Source organism: Bombina bombina, chromosome 3 (genome assembly GCF_027579735.1).
Source record: "Bombina bombina isolate aBomBom1 chromosome 3, aBomBom1.pri, whole genome shotgun sequence".
NCBI classification, from domain to species: domain Eukaryota; kingdom Metazoa; phylum Chordata; class Amphibia; order Anura; family Bombinatoridae; genus Bombina; species Bombina bombina.
In genome coordinates, this window is record NC_069501.1 from 600,169,862 (window position 1) to 600,187,350 (window position 17,489).

A 17,489-nucleotide genomic window follows, 5' to 3' on the forward strand; every position below is an offset into this window, starting at 1 on the left:
TTAGCCAGTCAGGGGGCATGGCCTAGCTAAAACTACAGGGCAGGGGGGGGGGTGTCATTTTTACCTTTTCACCCTTATCCTCAGCCCAATGGGATGCAAAATAGATTATTGTGGATACTTGCTCCCCTCTAGAACCATCCCTGATTGTATGGTAAACTGGGGTGACTTTTTGCTGCCTTTTCTTAATTTTTTATAATCCAGTAGAACAGATTAAAAAACCTCTATTTAGTAAATAATATCACAGCGGAATGTTGTTAAAAATAAATAATATAAGATACAAGGATATTACAGGTTTTTTGCAGACATTAATGGAAGAAAAAATATATGAGGCCAAAGGGATAGTTAAACATGGCTGCTAGTAAATTTAGTATTTATGATGATTGCACAATATATTTGAATGCAAGTTATTTTGCCTGACAGTTAATGCTAATTCAAGACGTGTGAAGGTTATCACATAATTATCTAGGGTTTATGATACAAAAATACCATGATCTAACAAGTTAAAACATGTATTTTTTGTATTAGAATTTCCTTTTAAATATATACTATAAATTATTTTGGCTTAAAATTTGCAAACATATACTAGAAATATAGGTTTATAGGTATTTTTTTCTAAACATAAACTAATTGTAATGTTTTTTTTATTGTTTCTAATTTTCTTTATGGGAAGTGTGTAAATCTCATTAATGCAATTTAAGGAATAAATAATGTATTTACTTTGCAAATATGTACCTGGAATATATTTCACAACTGCATAAAAAAAATATGAAAACATATTTTATATTCATAGCTTGGTCCACTTATGTGTAACATGAAACAGAATTGTAACTGAAACACTAAAATCACAGAATTTGCCTTTAGAAATAACTTAACAAGTTATACGCTTGTTATAGGCTTGTTAAGCATCCCTGTATAAGTATTGGTCCTTGGGTGCACATCATTATCTAAGCATGTTCAATTTCCTTCCTCCAAAGTCTACAACAGCTAATAATAATGTTCAGTTCAAACATTTTTTTTCTAACTGAATCCATCTGATGAACTGTACCAAAGAATAGTCGCCTATTAAATGTCTGTAAACAAAAGACTTCATAAAATATACAGCATCTTGAGTAGTTTTTCGGTCAACTTTGTTCATTTGTTCCACAATATCCAGCCTTAGATCTTTCTTGATGAAAAATATTTAATGCAGTATTTGTGTTGAGATGATAATGATGACATAGGATGGAGATTGGTACATTCACAGTCAAAAAGGAACATGATTTCACGTCTTAATATTTTTGTTTGTTTGAATTAATATTTTCATTTGATGCATTTTTCTTTGGTTTATTGTTTCATGTTTAGTACCAATCAGTAAGGAATAATATTAAATATATACATATTTCAATACCTTACTTTTAAAAGAATCTCCATAGAAGACTCTTGGTAACAACTACAATGCTGAACATCAGTAAGGTCTCCAGACTGACTCATCCATTCTACCACTAGCGGTCATAGTTGTAGGAGAATTGCTATGACTGCCATCAGCATCCACTACATTGCTTTGATTGGCTAAACCAGGATTCATCAAATTGTTCCCAGCCGACACACTTGTACAAGAAGAGAGCATTCTTGATGGAGAACGCTCACCTGCTACCATGGAAAACTGATAGGAACCTGATGATGTCCCATAGTAAAGATGATATGGTGATGCATTGGTCTGGAAAGGTCCACTTTGGTTTTGAGATGAACCTGGATAAGGTGGTGGAAGATATGTATGGTGAAAACGAGTTGTAGTGGGCATTCCAGTCATGCTGATACCACCAATTCCAGTAGCTGAAGGTGACGCAGTGTAGGAGAATGCAGAGGACATAGCTCCTGGATAGTGGACGCGTGGATCTGAAAATCTGGATTCAGTGAGTGATGGAAGACTAGGAAACGAGCGATCAAACTGTCGAGGATCTGAGAAAGGACTTAAATCTGTTGGTCCTGGAAATGAGAAAAGAGAATATATTGATAAACTAAAGGAAAATAAAAATATAATGAATCTTAAAATAATAAAATACAAAGTGCAATATCAAACGTTGTCAAAGAAGGGAATGAGCAAAAGAAAGTCATGCGGCTAGATTACGAGTTTTTGTCGGTAAGGCTTGCGGGGCTAACGAGCAGTTTCAGCTCACTGCTCACCTACAGACAACGCTGGTATTACGATGCTTCACATCTCACCTCAATACCAGCGCTGCTTACTGTAGCGGTGAGCTGGCTGAAGTGCTCGTGCACGATTTCCCCATAGGAATCAATGGGGCAGATTCGGCTGAAAAAAAAACAGTGTTCAGCTCCTAACGCAGCCCCATTGATTCCTATGGGGAAAATACATTTATGTCTACACCTAACACCCTAACATGAACCCCGAGTCTAAACACCCCATATCTTACACTTATTAACCCCTAATCTGCCGCCCCCGACATCGCCGACACCTACATTATAATAGTAACAACTAATCTGCCACTCTGGAAACACCCCCGCCACCTACATTATACTTATGAACCCCTAATCTGATGCCCCGGCCCCCCAACATCGCTGAACCCTACATTATATTTATTAACCCCTAATCTGCCGCAGCCAACGTCGCCGCCACTATAATAAATATATTAACCCCTAAACCTAAGTCTAACTCTAACCCTAACACCCCCCTAACTTAAATATAATTTAAAATAATCTATATAAAATAACTTTAATTAACTAAATTATTCCTATTTAAAACTAAATACTTACCTATAAAATAAACCCTAAGCTTGCTACAATATAACTAATTACTAATTAGTTACATTGTAGCTAGCTTAGGGTTTATTTTTATTTTACAGGCAACTTTGCATTTATTTTAACTAGGTACAATAGTTATTAAATAGTTATTAACTATTTAATAGCTACCTAGCTAAAATAAAGACAAATTTACCTGTAAAATAAAAATAAACCTAAGTTACAATTACCCCTAACACTACACTATAATTAAATTAATTCCCTAAACTAACTACAATTAAATACAATTAAATACAATTATCTAAATTATGGAAAAAAAAACACTAAATTACAGAAAATAATAAAATAATTAAAATTTTCTAAAACTAATTACACCTAATCTAATCCCCTAATAAAATAAAAAATCCCCCCAAAATAAAAAAATCCCTACCCTATACTAAATTACAAATAGCCCTTAAAGGGACAGTCTAGGCCAAAATAAACTTTGATGATTCAGATAGAGCATGTAATTTTAAACAATTTTCCAATTTACTTTTATCACCAATATTGCTTTGTTCTCTTGCTATTCTTAGTTGAAAGCTTAACCTAGGAGGTTCATATGCTAATTTCTTAGACCTTGAAGCCCACCTCTTTCAGATTGCATTTTAACAGTTTTTCACCACTAGAGGGTGTTAGTTCACATATTTCATATAGATAACACTGTGCTCGTGCATGTGAAGTAATCTGGGAGCAGGCACTGATTGGCTAGACTGCAAGTCTGTCAAAAGAACTGAAAAAAGGGGCAGTTTGCAGAGGCTTAGATACAAGATAATCACAGAGGTTAAAAGTATATTATTATAACTGTGTTGGTTATGCAAAACTGGGAAATGGGTAACAAAGGGATTATCTATCTTTTAAAACAATAAAAATTCTGGTGTAGACTGTCCCTTTAAAAGGGCTTTTTGTAGGGCATTGCCCCAAAGTAATCAGCTCTTTAACCTGTAAAATAAAATACAATAAACGCCCACAACATTAAAACCCACCACCACACACCCAACCCAACTCTAAAACCCACCCAATCCTCCCTTAATAAAACCTAACACTAACCCCTTGAAGATCACCCTACCTTGAGACATCTTCACCCAACCAGGCAGAAGTAGTCCTCCAGACGGGCAGAAGTCTTCATCCTATCCGGGCAGAAAGTTCCACCAGACAGCCAGAAGTCTTCATCCAGACGGAATCTTCTATCTTCATCCATCCGGAGTGGAGCGGGTCCATCTTCAAGACATCCGACGCGGAGCATCCTCTTCCTTCCGACGACTAACACTAAATGACGGTACCTTTAAGTGACGTCATCCAAAATGGCGTTCCTTCAATTCCGATTGGCTGACAGAATTCTATCAGCCAATCGGAATTAAGGTAGAAAAAATCCTATTGGGTGATGCAATCAGCCAACAGGATTGAGCTCACATTCTATTGGCTGATTGGAATAGCCAATAGAATGCAAGCTCAATCCTATTGGCTGATTGGATCAGCCAATAGGATTTTTTCTACCTTAATTCCGATTGGCTGATAGAATTCTATCAGACAATCGGAATTGAAGGGACACCATCTTGGATGACGTCACTTAAAGGTACCGTCATTTAGTGTTAGTCGTCGAAGGAAGAGGATGCTCCGCGTCGGATGTCTTGAAGATGGACCCACTCCGCTCAGAATGGATGAAGATAGAAGATGCCGTCTGGATGAAGACTTCTGGCCGTCTGCAGGACCTCTTCTGTCCGGATAGGATGAAGACTTCTGCCCGTCTGGAGGACCACTTCTGCCCGTTTGGGTGAAGACGTCTCAAGGTAGGGTGATCTTCAAGGGGTTAGTGTTAGGTTTTATTAAGGGGGGATTGGGTGGGTTTTAGAGTAGGGTTGGGTGTGTGGGTGGTGGGTTTTAATGTTGGGGGGGTATTGTATTTTTTTTACAGGTAAATGAGCTGATTACTTTGGGGCAATGCCCTGCAAAAGGCCCTTTTAAGGGCTATTTGTAATTTAGTATAGGGTAGGGATTTTTATTATTTTGGGGGGATTTTTTATTTTATTAGGGGGATTAGATTAGGTGTAATTAGTTTTAATTTTTTTAATTATTTTATTATTTTTCTGTAATTTAGTGTTTGTTTTTTTCCATAATTTAGATAATTGTAATTAATTGTATTTAATTGTATTTAGTTTAGGGAATTAATTTAATTATAGTGTAGTGTTAGGTGTAATTGTAACTTAGGTTTATTTTTATTTTACAGGTAAATTTGTCTTTATTTTAGCTAGGTAGCTATTAAATAGTTAATAAGTATTTAATAACTATTGTACCAAGTTAAAATAAATACAAAGTTGCCTGTAAAATAAAAATAAATCTTAAGCTAGCTACAATGTAACTATTAGTTATATTGTAGCTATCTTAGGCCTAGATTTGGAGTTTGGCGGTAGCCGTGAAAACCAGTGTTAGAGGCTCCTAACGCTGGTTTTAGGCTACCTCCGGTATTTGGAGTAATTAAAAAAAGGGTCTAACGCTCACTTTTCAGCCGCGACTTTTCCATACCGCAGATCCCCTTACGTAAATTGCGTATCCTATCTTTTCAATGGGATTTTTCTAACTCCGGTATTTAGAGTCGTGTCTGAAGTGAGCGTTAGAATTCTAACGACAAAGCTCCAGCCGCAGAAAAAAGTCAGTAGTTAATAGCTTTCTGGGCTAACGCCGGTTCATAAAGCTCTTAACTACTGTACTCTAAAGTACACTAACACCCATAAACTACCTATGTACCCCTAAACCGAGGTCCCCCCACATCGCCGCAACTCGATTACATTTTTTTAACCCCTAATCTGCCGACCGCCACCTACGTTATCCTTATGTACCCCTAATCTGCTGCCCCTAACACCGCCGACCCCTATATTATATTTATTAACCCCTAATCTGCCCCCCACAACATCGCCGCCAGCTACCTACACTTATTAACCCCTAATCTGCCGTCCGCACGCCGCCGCCAGCTACATTATAGCTATGTACCCCTAATCTGCTGCCCTAACATTGCCGACCCCTATATTATATTTATTAACCCCTAACCTGCCCCCCACAACGTCGCCGCCACCTACCTACAATAATTAACCCCTAATCTGCCGACCGCAAAGAGCCGCCAGCTACATTATAGCTATGTACCCCTAATCTGCTGCCCCTAACACCGCCGACCCCTATATTATATTTATTAACCCCTAACCTGCCCTCCCTAACATCGCCGACACCTAACTTCAATTATTAACCCCTAATCTGCCGACCGAATCTCGCCGCTATTCTAATAAATGGATTAACCCCTAAAGCTAAGTCTAACCCTAACACTAACATCCCCCTAACTTAAATATAATTTTAATCTAACGAAATTAATTAACTCTTATTAAATAAATTATTCCTATTTAAAGCTAAATACTTACCTGTAAAATAAATCCTAATATAGCTACAACATAAATTATAATTATATTATAGCTATTTTAGGATTAATATTTATTTTACAGGTAACTTTGTATTTATTTTAACCAGGTACAATAGCTATTAAATAGTTAAGAACTATTTAATAGCTAAAATAGTTAAAATAATTACAAATTTACCTGTAAAATAAATCCTAACCTAAGTTACAATTAAACCTAACACTACACTATCAATAAATTAATTAAATAAACTACCTACAATTACCTACAATTAAACCTAACACTACACTATCAATAAATAAATTAAATACAATACCTACAAATAACTACAATGAAATAAACTAACTAAAGTACAAAAAATAAAAAAGAACTAAGTTACAAAAAATAAAAAAATATTTACAAACATAAGAAAAATATTACAACCATTTTAAACTAATTACACCTACTCTAAGCCCCCTAATAAAATAACAAAGCCTCCCAAAATAAAAAAATGCCCTACCCTATTCTAAATTACTAAAGTTCAAAGCTCTTTTACCTTACCAGCCCTGAACAGGGCCCTTTGCGGGGCATGCCCCAAGAAGTTCAGCTCTTTTGCCTGTAAAAAAAAACATACAATACCCCCCCCCAACATTACAACCCACCACCCACATACCCCTAATCTAACCCAAACCCCCCTTAAATAAACCTAACACTAAGCCCCTGAAGATCATCCTACCTTGTCTTCACCATACCAGGTTCACCGATCCGTCCTGGCTCCAAAATCTTCATCCAACCCAAGCGGGGGCTGGCGATCCATCATCCGGCGGATGAAGAGGTCCAGAAGAAGCTCCAAAGTCTTCATCCTATCCGGGAAGAAGAGTAGATCCGGACCGGCAACCAACATCTTCCAAGCGGCATCTTCTATCTTCATCCGATGAGGACCGGCTCCATCCTGAAGACCTCCACCGCGGACCCATCTTCATCCGGCGACGTCCAACTGAAGAATGACGGTTCTTTTAAGGGACGTCATCCAAGATGGCGTCCCTCGAATTCCGATTGGCTGATAGGATTCTATCAGCCAATCGGAATTAAGGTAGGAATATTCTGATTGGCTGATGGAATCAGCCAATCAGAATCAAGATCAATCCGATTGGCTGATCCAATCAGCCAATCAGATTGAGCTCGCATTCTATTGGCTGATCGGAACAGTCAATAGAATGCGAGCTCAATCTGATTGGCTGATTGGATCAGCCAATCGGATTGAACTTGATTCTGATTGGCTGATTCCATCAGCCAATCAGAATATTCCTACCTTAATTCCGATTGGCTGATAGAATCCTATCAGCCAATCGGAATTTGAGGGACGCCATCTTGGATGACGTCATTTAAAGGAACCGTCATTCTTCAGTTGGACGTCGCCGGATGAAGATGGGTCCGCGGTGGAGGTCTTCAGGATGGAGCCGGTCCTCATCGGATGAAGATAGAAGATGCCGCTTGGAAGATGATGGTTGCCGGTCCGGATCTACTCTTCTTCCCGGATAGGATGAAGACTTTGGAGCCTCTTCTGGACCTCTTCAGCCGCCGGATGATGGATCGCCAGCCCCCGCTTGGGTTGGATGAAGATTTTGGAGCCAGGACGGATCGGTGAACCTGGTATGGTGAAGACAAGGTAGGATGATCTTCAGGGGCTTAGTGTTAGGTTTATTTAAGGGGGGTTTGGGTTAGATTAGGGGTATGTGGGTGGTGGGTTGTAATGTTGGGGGGGGTATTGTATGTTTTTTTTTACGGGCAAAAGAGCTGAATTCTTTGGGGCATGCCCCGCAAAGGGCCCTGTTCAGGGCTGGTAAGGTAAAAGAGCTTTGAACTTTAGTAATTTAGAATAGGGTAGGGCATTTTTTATTTTGGGGGGCTTTGTTATTTTATTAGGGGGCTTAGAGTAGGTGTAATTAGTTTAAAATTGTTGTAAGATTTTCCTTATGTTTGTAAATATTTTTTTATTTTTGTAACTTAGTTCTTTTTTATTTTTTGTACTTTAGTTAGTTTATTTCATTGTAGTTATTTGTAGATATTCTATTTAATTAATTTAATGATAGTGTAGTGTTAGGTTTAATTGTAACTTAGGTTAGGATTTATTTTACAGGTAATTTTGTTATTATTTTAACTAGGTAACTATTAAATAGTTATTAACTATTTAATAGCTATTGTACCTGGTTCAAATAAATACAAAGTTACCTGTAAAATAAATATTAATCCTAAAATAGCTATAATATAATTATAATTTATGTTGTAGCTATATATTTATTTTACAGGTAAGTATTTAGCTTTAAATAGGAATAATTTATTTAATAAGAGATAATTAATTTCGTTAGATGTAAATTATATTTAACTTAGGGGGGTGTTAGTGTTAGGGTTAGACTTAGCTTTAGGGGTTAATACATTTATTAGAATAGCGGTGAGCTCCAGTCGGCAGATTAGGGGTTAATAATTGAAGTTAGGTGTCGGCGATGTTAGGGAGGGCAGATTAGGGGTTAATACTATTTATTATAGTGTTAGTGAGGCGGATTAGGGGTTAATAACTTTATTATAGTAGCGCTCAGGTCCGGTTGGCAGATTAGGGGTTAATAAGTGTAGGCAGGTGGAGGCGACGTTGTGGGGGCAGATTAGGGGTTAATAAATATAATATAGGTGTCGGCGGTGTTAGGGGCAGCAGATTAGGGGTACATAGGGATAATGTAAGTAGCGGCGGTTTACGGAGCGGCAGATTAGGGGTTAATAATAATATGCAGGGGTCAGCGATAGCGGGGGCGGCAGAATAGGGGTTAATAAGTGTAAGGTTAGGGGTGTTTAGACTCGGGGTACATGTTAGAGTGTTAGGTGCAGACGTAGGAAGTGTTTCCCCATAGCAAACAATGGGGCTGCGTTAGGAGCTGAACGCGGCTTTTTTGCAGGTGTTAGGTTTTTTTTCAGCTCAAACAGCCCCATTGTTTCCTATGGGGGAATCGTGCACGAGCACGTTTTTGAGGCTGGCCGCGTCCGTAAGCAACTCTGGTATTGAGAGTTGCAGTTGCGTTAAATATGCTCTACCCTCCTTTTTTGGAGCCTTACACAGCCTTTATGTGGACTCTCAATACCAGAGTTATTTTTATATTGCGGCCAGAAAAAAGCCAGCGTTAGCTACGCGGGTCCTTACCGACAAAACTCTAAATCTAGCCGTTAGGGTTTATTTTATAGGTAAGTATTTAGTTTTAAATAGGAATAATTTAGTTAATTAAAGTTATTTTATTTAGATTATTTTAAATTATATTTAAGTTAGGGGGGTGTTAGGGTTAGGGTTAGACTTAGGTTTAGGGGTTAATACATTTAATATAGTTGCGGTAACGTTGGGAGCGGCAGATTAGGGGTTAATTAATGTAGGTAGGTGTTGTGATGTTAGGGACGGCAGACTAGGGGTTAATAAAATTTAACTCATGTTTGCGAGGTGAGAGTGCGGCGGTTTAGGGGTTAATATATTTATTAAAGTGGCGGCGATGTCCGGTCGGCAGATTAGGGTTAAAATTATTACTTAAGTGTTTGCGATGTGGGGCGGGGGGGGGGGGCTCAGTTTAGGGGTTAATAGGTAGTTTATGGGTGTTAGTGTACTTTTTAGCACTTTAGTTAAGAGTTTTATGTTATGGCGTTAGCCCATAAAACTCTTAACTACTGACTTTTAAATGCGGTACGAGTCTTGACAGGAGAGGGTATACCGCTCACTTTTTCCAAGACTCGTAATACCGGCGTTATGCAAGTCCCATTGAAAATATGGGATACGCAATTTACGTAAGTGGATTTGCGGTATGTTCGAGTCGCAGAAAAAAAGTGAGCGGTACACCTGTACCTGCAAGACTCATAATACCAGCGTTAGGAAAAAAGCAGCGTTGGGACCTCTCAATGCTGCTTTTTAACCCTAACGCAAAACTCGTAATCTAGCCGATGGTTTCTAAGCAAAACGATAATTTTAACACTAACACATTAAGCTTATTAAAAACTACAACTATGGACTCTGTGTAAGCATGCATAAGATGCTTCACTCCTTGAACAGCAGGTTCGCACATGCAAGTCTGCTTCCCACTATGGGCTAGATTACGAGTGGTGCGCTAACTGTTGTGCAAGAGCGATAAGGGATATACTGCGGATTTTTGCGTGCGTCTGAAATAACACACAACTTCAGAACTCTGGTTAACTGTTACGCGAGACAAAAAAGTTGCACAGAACACATCAAAATGATATTTAAAAGAACAATTACACTCATATAACACTGTCTAATAAAAAAAAAATTTTTAAAATTGCATAAAAAAAGTTATAAGGGTTTAAAGATATGAAGTCTCAGGTATTAGGGGAAAAAAGGCAGGCAAAAGGCTTTAACAAATAGATACATACATATACATGTCTAAATATGTATGTATATACTGTATATATATATATATATATATATATATGTTTATATATGTGTACATATGTATTTATATGTGTATATACTGTATATATATATATGTTTATATATGTGTACATATGTATTTATATGTGTATATACTGTATATATATATATGTTTATATATGTGTACATATGTATTTATATGTGTATATACTGTATATATATATATATGTTTATATATGTGTACATATGTATTTATATGTGTATATACTGTATATATATATATATGTTTATATATGTGTACATATGTATTTATATGTGTATATACTGTATATATATATATGTTTATATATGTGTACATATGTATTTATATGTGTATATACTGTATATATATATATATGTTTATATATGTGTACATATGTATTTATATGTGTATATATGTATTTACAGACATTCCAGTAGCACAGAGTGGAAATGTTTCCCAGTGGATACACATAACACGCACAGAGTGGCTATACATGGAGTGATGACTGCAAGTAACACAAAAGACAGTGATCTGAATAATGAAAGAAAAAAATGTGAGTTATATGTCTTACTTAACTTACTGTGCAATAATGTTTACATTGATTTGACAATTTTCAGTGTCACGTGCATTTATTTCATATCATTCAATTATTACATATACATTTTTCATGAAAATCTATGCCTTACGTTCTAGTAATAACCTAGAATAATTTGCTACAGCACAAACATTTTCTGTCGAATCAGCATGTAAATTAGATAAGGCATTTGGTAATATAATATTAAAATATTTTTTACTTTTCATGGTAATATAATATTTTCTAGAACTAAAGGTTATTGTGATGAAAAATACAAATTTGCGCTAGATTATTTTCCACTTACATTTTAGGCTGCAAATTTTTTTCTTTAAATTGATTGATTAATTACAAGACGTTTCTGTTGTGTTGCTATAGAACAACCAGCCAAGTCTTAATGTTTTAAAACATCCTTTTTACACAATTATTTATCAACAGCCAAACCCCACCCACCATTTGCCTTATTTGTAGGGGCCAATCAGGGCTTTAGCCTGCAGACTAGAAAGTTAGCCCTGGCTATAATGTTAGTATAGAATGCATTGTATGGCAGTTGTTTTCTTATAAAGCCACTTAGGGACAGACACATAGCAGAGTTAGCCTTAAGAAGTCAGCAGGTTGCAGTTTAAGTTATGGGAATTAGAAATTTTCAGAGCTAAATTACATTAAAAGGGGGGGGGGGATAAATAATGAAAGCATAGTGCAAATGTGTTTCATTATGCATAACATGTTATATACAAATCTCGAGGTGTTTGCTGTTTCTTTAATATGTGTCAGGACTTTTAAGTTAGATTCTGTGATAACTTCTTCCCCGCAGTGGGCATGTAGACCCCTAAGCATCAGTAATGCTTCAACATAGTCCATTGCAAACAGAACATATTCAATAAATGATGCATAAAACAAAACATAAGTAAATTGCTGCAGGAAGCTGTTTCTATTAACAACCTATCATTTTTAAGGGACAATAAAGCCAAAATTAAACTTTCATGATTTAGCTAGAGCATGTAGTTGTAAGAATCTTTCCAATTAACTTCCATTATCAAATTGTGCACAGTTTTTCTACATGCGCACTTTCTGAGGCACCAGCTGCAACAGAGCATGTGGACAGTGTATACGTATATGAGTCTGTGGGGCAGAAAATGAAAGGAAATATTGAAATTTGTCAGACAAAAAAAATCTACTACACATTTAAAATTTAGACTAAGGGGCCAATTTATGAAATGTCTGTCTGACATGATCCGATCAGCGGAACAGGTCCGACAGACATCGCTGAATGCGGAGAGCAATACGCTCTCCGTATTCAGCATTGCACAAGCAGCTCTTGTGAACTGCTGGTGCAACGCCGCCCCCTGCAGATTCGCCGCCAATCGGCCATTAGCAGGGGGTATCTTTAGACCGCTGCTTCATAACTGGTGTTTCTGGTGAGTCTGAAGGCTCACCAGAAACACGGCCCTTCAGGCTCCATACAGAGCTTGATAAATGGGCCCCTAAGTGCCATTGCATTGTATTAATACTATACACTTGTTGATTATGCAATTCTACTGTATTTATGTGGTCCTTTAAGTGATTAGTAGATACAAAATGTTAAAAGGATAATTTGACTCCACTGAATGAGATGTGGGTATATGAGAAAACCATTACAGTAGTTCTTACTCATAGTTTAATGATTTTAGAGGGATAGGTGATATGTTTCTAGAAACAGATGAAGTTATGCAGAGTGGGAGATGGTGGTGACACAATGTGAGAAGAATAGAATGTAGGAAGTACAAACAATTCAGTTACGGAAAATATTAGGAGAAAGCTGGTGATTGTTAGTTGAGGAGTAAGACATATACAATGAAACTGCTGAATATGGGGGCAAAATAAATAATTGCTGCAGAATATTTGTGATATCTTTATGAGAGAGGATTTTGAAGATTTTCCAAAGGTTAATGAGGCAACTATTAGGAAGTCTATGTGAACACTGAGAGAGTGAGAGAAAGGAGAAGTTGATTACTCATATGGTTCAGACACCCTCAAAGGGATAAAGCAACTGAGCTTGACTCTTGGAGGCCCATTTATCAGGCTCCGAACGGAGCATGAGGGCCCGTGTTTCTGGCGAGTCTGAAGACTCGCCAGAAACACAAGTTATATAGCAGCGGTCTAAAGACCGCTGCTCCATAACCCTGTCCGCCTGCTCTGATGAGGCGAACAGGAATTGCCACAATTCAACCCGATCGAGTACGATCGGGTTGATTGACACCTCCCTGCTGGTAGCCCATTGGCCGCGAGTCTGCAGGGGGCGGCGTTGCTCTTGTGAGCTGCTGGTGCAATGCTGAATACGGAGAGCGTATTGCTCTACGCATTCAGCAATGTCTGCCGGACCTGATCCGCACTGTCAGATCAGGTCCGACAGATATATGATAAATAGGCCTCTTGAACTGGAGCTGAGCTGAGACACAACTCTTGTGAGGTGAGAAACTGGTGACTGTTATTGCAAATGGGAGGAAGTGCTGGGGGTAACATGGGGGTTTAAAATGTAGATAAACATGAGTTAAAGTTTGAAAAAAAAGTGTATTAAAACCTCAGGGACAGTACATGTTAGAATTTGTCTATGAATAAAATGCTGTTTATTTTAAGCTAATAGGAAGTGCATATCTGTGTACAACTTGGTCTAGAGGAATGACTGCTCACTGGCTGATAAGAATAACTCCTGCTGCTTTATTGGTAGAAAGTGGCACGCCACACAAGCATAAAAATAAAAAAAAATCTCAAAATTAGAAAATACCTTTTATAAAAAACAAAGACTATAATACATTTAAATGCCCTCTTTCAGTTTTAACAAAACGTACTTTATTGTCCCTTAAAAGACAACTAAGTTTAAATAATGTAAAGATGTAAGATAATGGGGTCAGCTTGTGGTGAAAAAGAACTTTGCCTATTCTCTGAAGACGCTCTCTGTTTCAGGTTTTAATTTAATTTTCTTGAACGCATGTGCATTGGAAAAATATACTGGTGGTGGCCATCTTTGAATGACACTGCCAGTACTTGAAGAAGACATAGTTGTGCATCTTTTGTGCCTGGGGGCCCCATGGGTTGTCAATCAACCCCTGAATAAGTGCTGTTATTTTAATAAATTTGCTAAAGAATATTTAGAGGGACTTGTGGCGAGATTAAGGCAGGAGAGGGACCTCCCCTGATTTTGCTCTATATTAACGCTTGCAGATAAATACATACTTCAGTGTCAGATTTTAAAGTGCTTGTATATTGCTGGCTGAGGACAACCATAACTGTAACCTATAATGCATTAAATCCACTTACAGTAAATTGGTAAGTATAGATCATAAACTTAAACAAATTAGAGAATTTTGTTAAAAAGTAAACCAAACAATCAGCATAGCAAATGTTTTATTAAATAACTGCCTCTAGGATTTTCTGACTGCAAGCTGAAAGAGTTTCTGAAATATTTAAGGCACATTGATGTAAGTGGCTATGTATGTGTATGGGTAGTGTATGTGTATTGAGTGTGAAGTGTGTGTAGTGTGTGTGTATGTGCGTCTGTGTGCATGTGTATGTACTGTGTGTGCTTTTCTCTGTGTGTGTGTGTGTATATTGTGTGTAGTGTGTGTGCATGTGTGTGTGTCTATGTGTAGTGTGTGTGCATGTGTGTAAGTCTATGTGTAGTGTGTGTGAATGTGTGTACATCTATGTGTAGTGTGTGTGCATGTGTAGTATGTGTGTGAGTGTGTATTTTGTGTGTATGTGTATTGTGTGTAGTGTTTCTTTATGTGTATTTTGTGTGCGTGTGTGTGTATGTGTATTGTGTGTAGTGTGTGTGCGTGTGTAAATAGGTATATTGTGTGTAGTGTGTGTGCGTGTGTGAGTATGTGTATTGTGTGTGTAGTTTGTGTACATGTGTGACTATGTCAATTGTGTGTAGGGTGTGTGTGTGTATGCGTTTGTGTCTATGTGTAGTGTGTGTGTGTGGGGGTGTGAGTATTTGTGCGCGTGTGTCAGTATGTATATATTGTGTGTAGTGTCTCTGCATGTGTAGTGTGTGTGGGTGTGTGAGTATGTGTATTGTGTGTAGTATGTCTGTGTGTGTAGTGTGTGTAGTGTGTATGTGTAGTGTGTGTGTGTGTGTGTAGTGTGTATGTGTAGTATGTGTATTGTGTGAGCATGTGTGAGTATGTGTATTGCGTATGTATGTGTATTGTGTGTAGTGTGTGTGTGTAGTGTGTGTGTGTGAGTATGTGTATTTTGTGTGTATGTGTATTGTGTGTGCGTGTATGTGTATTGTGTGTGTAGTGTGTGCATATGTTTGTGTCTATGTGTAGTGTGTGTGTGGGTGTGTAAATATGTGTGCGCGTGTGTGAGTATGTGTATTGTGTGTAGTGTGTGTGGGTGTGTGTATTTTGTGTAGTGTGTGTGTGTGAGTATGTGTATTGTGTGTAGTGTGTCTGTATGTGTAATGTGTGTGTGTAGTGTGTATGTGTATGTGTATTGTGTGTGTGTGTGCGTGTGTGCGTATGTGTATTGTGTGTGTGTGTATTGTGTGTAGTGTGTGTGTGAGTATGTGTATTGTGTGTGTATGTGTATTGTGTGTGTGTATGAGTATGTGTATTGAGTGTGTATTGTGTGTGTGTGTGCGTGTCTGAGTATGTGTATTGTGTGTGTATGTGTATTGTGCGTACTTTGTGTGCTTGTGTGAGTATGTGTATTGTGTGTAGTGTATGTAGTGTGTGTGTGTGCGTGTGTGAGTATGTGTATTGTGTGTGTATGTGTATTGTGTGTAGTGTGTCTGTGTGTGTAGTGTGCGTGAATGCATGTGTATGTAACATGCGTGAGTGCTTGTTTATTTACTGCACAACACCCACATGCAGACAGAATTAACTCTAGAATAAGAAATAAGTTCAAAGCTTAATATTTAGATCTGTGTAGTTAATTCATGAGTAGACTGTTCACTACCACTTCAAACTGTTACATTTTCTATTGCACTGTGAAAACTAGAGACCTTTAGACCTTATCATATTACCTGTTTAAACGTCATAGAATAGGAACTTTAGTAAATGAAGGGCAGACTTGTACACACATCTATTAACCTACATCTATAAGTATGACACTTTGTCTGGCCCCCGCCCGCATTCCCTGCAAGATACAGCCTGCTGGCTAGGTCCCTAAACTGCACCTCCTCCTTTGCCAATCAAAATATTTCAAGGAAATGTTTATTTTCTTCTCAAAATCACACCAGCTGCTGCAATAAGTGAATGAGCCCATTTAACCATAAGAATTTAGTCATTGTGAGACTCAACCACGGGCCTGAGAGCTTCCAAAACTGACCTGATCTATCTACGGAAATGTTAATATTTTGGGTTGTGAAAGAGGTGGAGTGTGGTAGATATATAAATTAGGAGCCACATAAAGGTCAATAACCCTGATTAGATAGTGCCCATATCCCTGGTGTATGGAGTCCGCCCCAGCATGGTAGTTTAGCAGCTGGAATTCAGACTGCTGCGCCCATATTCAGTATGGAGGAAAGGAGGGGAGCAGAACTTCCTGGATACATTTTACATATATTATGTCATTTACGTAGACAAAGGATCGAAGAAATCATTGTAATGTTCTGAAGCTGAAGTCTTCAATCAGTAAAAAAAATCAGTATTTTGTTTTATTTTCAGAAAGGGTAATGGGTATATGGAATAACTTTCTATTAGATGTGGTAGCTATTCTAAAAGTTAAGAGTTTCAAATGATCTTGGATTTAATGTAATATTTTCTAATTATATGAATGTGTCAATGTGTTAGATTTTACAGCAAGTAGTAATTTATTAGACTTTTTTTTAAAATTGATATTCTAAAAAACATGGCTATCTGTGCAATAAAAATGTTTTAATTTCAAAACTACAGACTTATTGCTGTTCCCCTAATTACCTTATTTGACTTCTGATTATATTTTGTACTGCATGTTCAAATTTGGACTACATAAAATAGTATAATAGGAAAAGTCAATAATACCTTGTCACGGATACCAGACAGCTAAGGCTACCCCCAACCCCCCCTACAACCTCAACCCTGTTGTTTCTCAGTGGTTTTGGGCTCCTCAGAGCAACCACAATCTCTGGAAGCTTTTGTTTGCTTGTTTTGTGAAGAGCTTATGTATGACCAGGAAAACCCTCCTAGGCTGGCTGGGCTCCTGGAACTCCCGGTCGGACGCTTCACAACGGACACCCGCCTAACTCCGGACACCCGGAGTGTGCGTTTTCAATAAAATCAGTTCTTATTTCACCTGAATGATAGTCTGTCTAGTCATTTAGGTGGGATCCTGCTAGAATCACTTTCCTGGGCTACATAGAAA

At 37.7% G+C, this 17,489-nt stretch overlaps 1 protein-coding gene across 1 annotated transcript in view; it reads right to left on the minus strand.

The window, feature by feature from the left end:
- Positions 1-737: 737 nt before the first annotated feature.
- RUNX3 (RUNX family transcription factor 3) overlaps positions 738-17,489 on the minus strand; it is a 362,381-nt gene continuing 345,629 nt past the window's right edge. Inside the window, exon 6 of the mRNA XM_053707197.1 lies at positions 738-1,965. Coding sequence (XP_053563172.1) covers positions 1,445-1,965 — 521 coding nt within the window. The 3' untranslated portion in view covers positions 738-1,444. The remainder of the gene's footprint in view (positions 1,966-17,489) is intronic.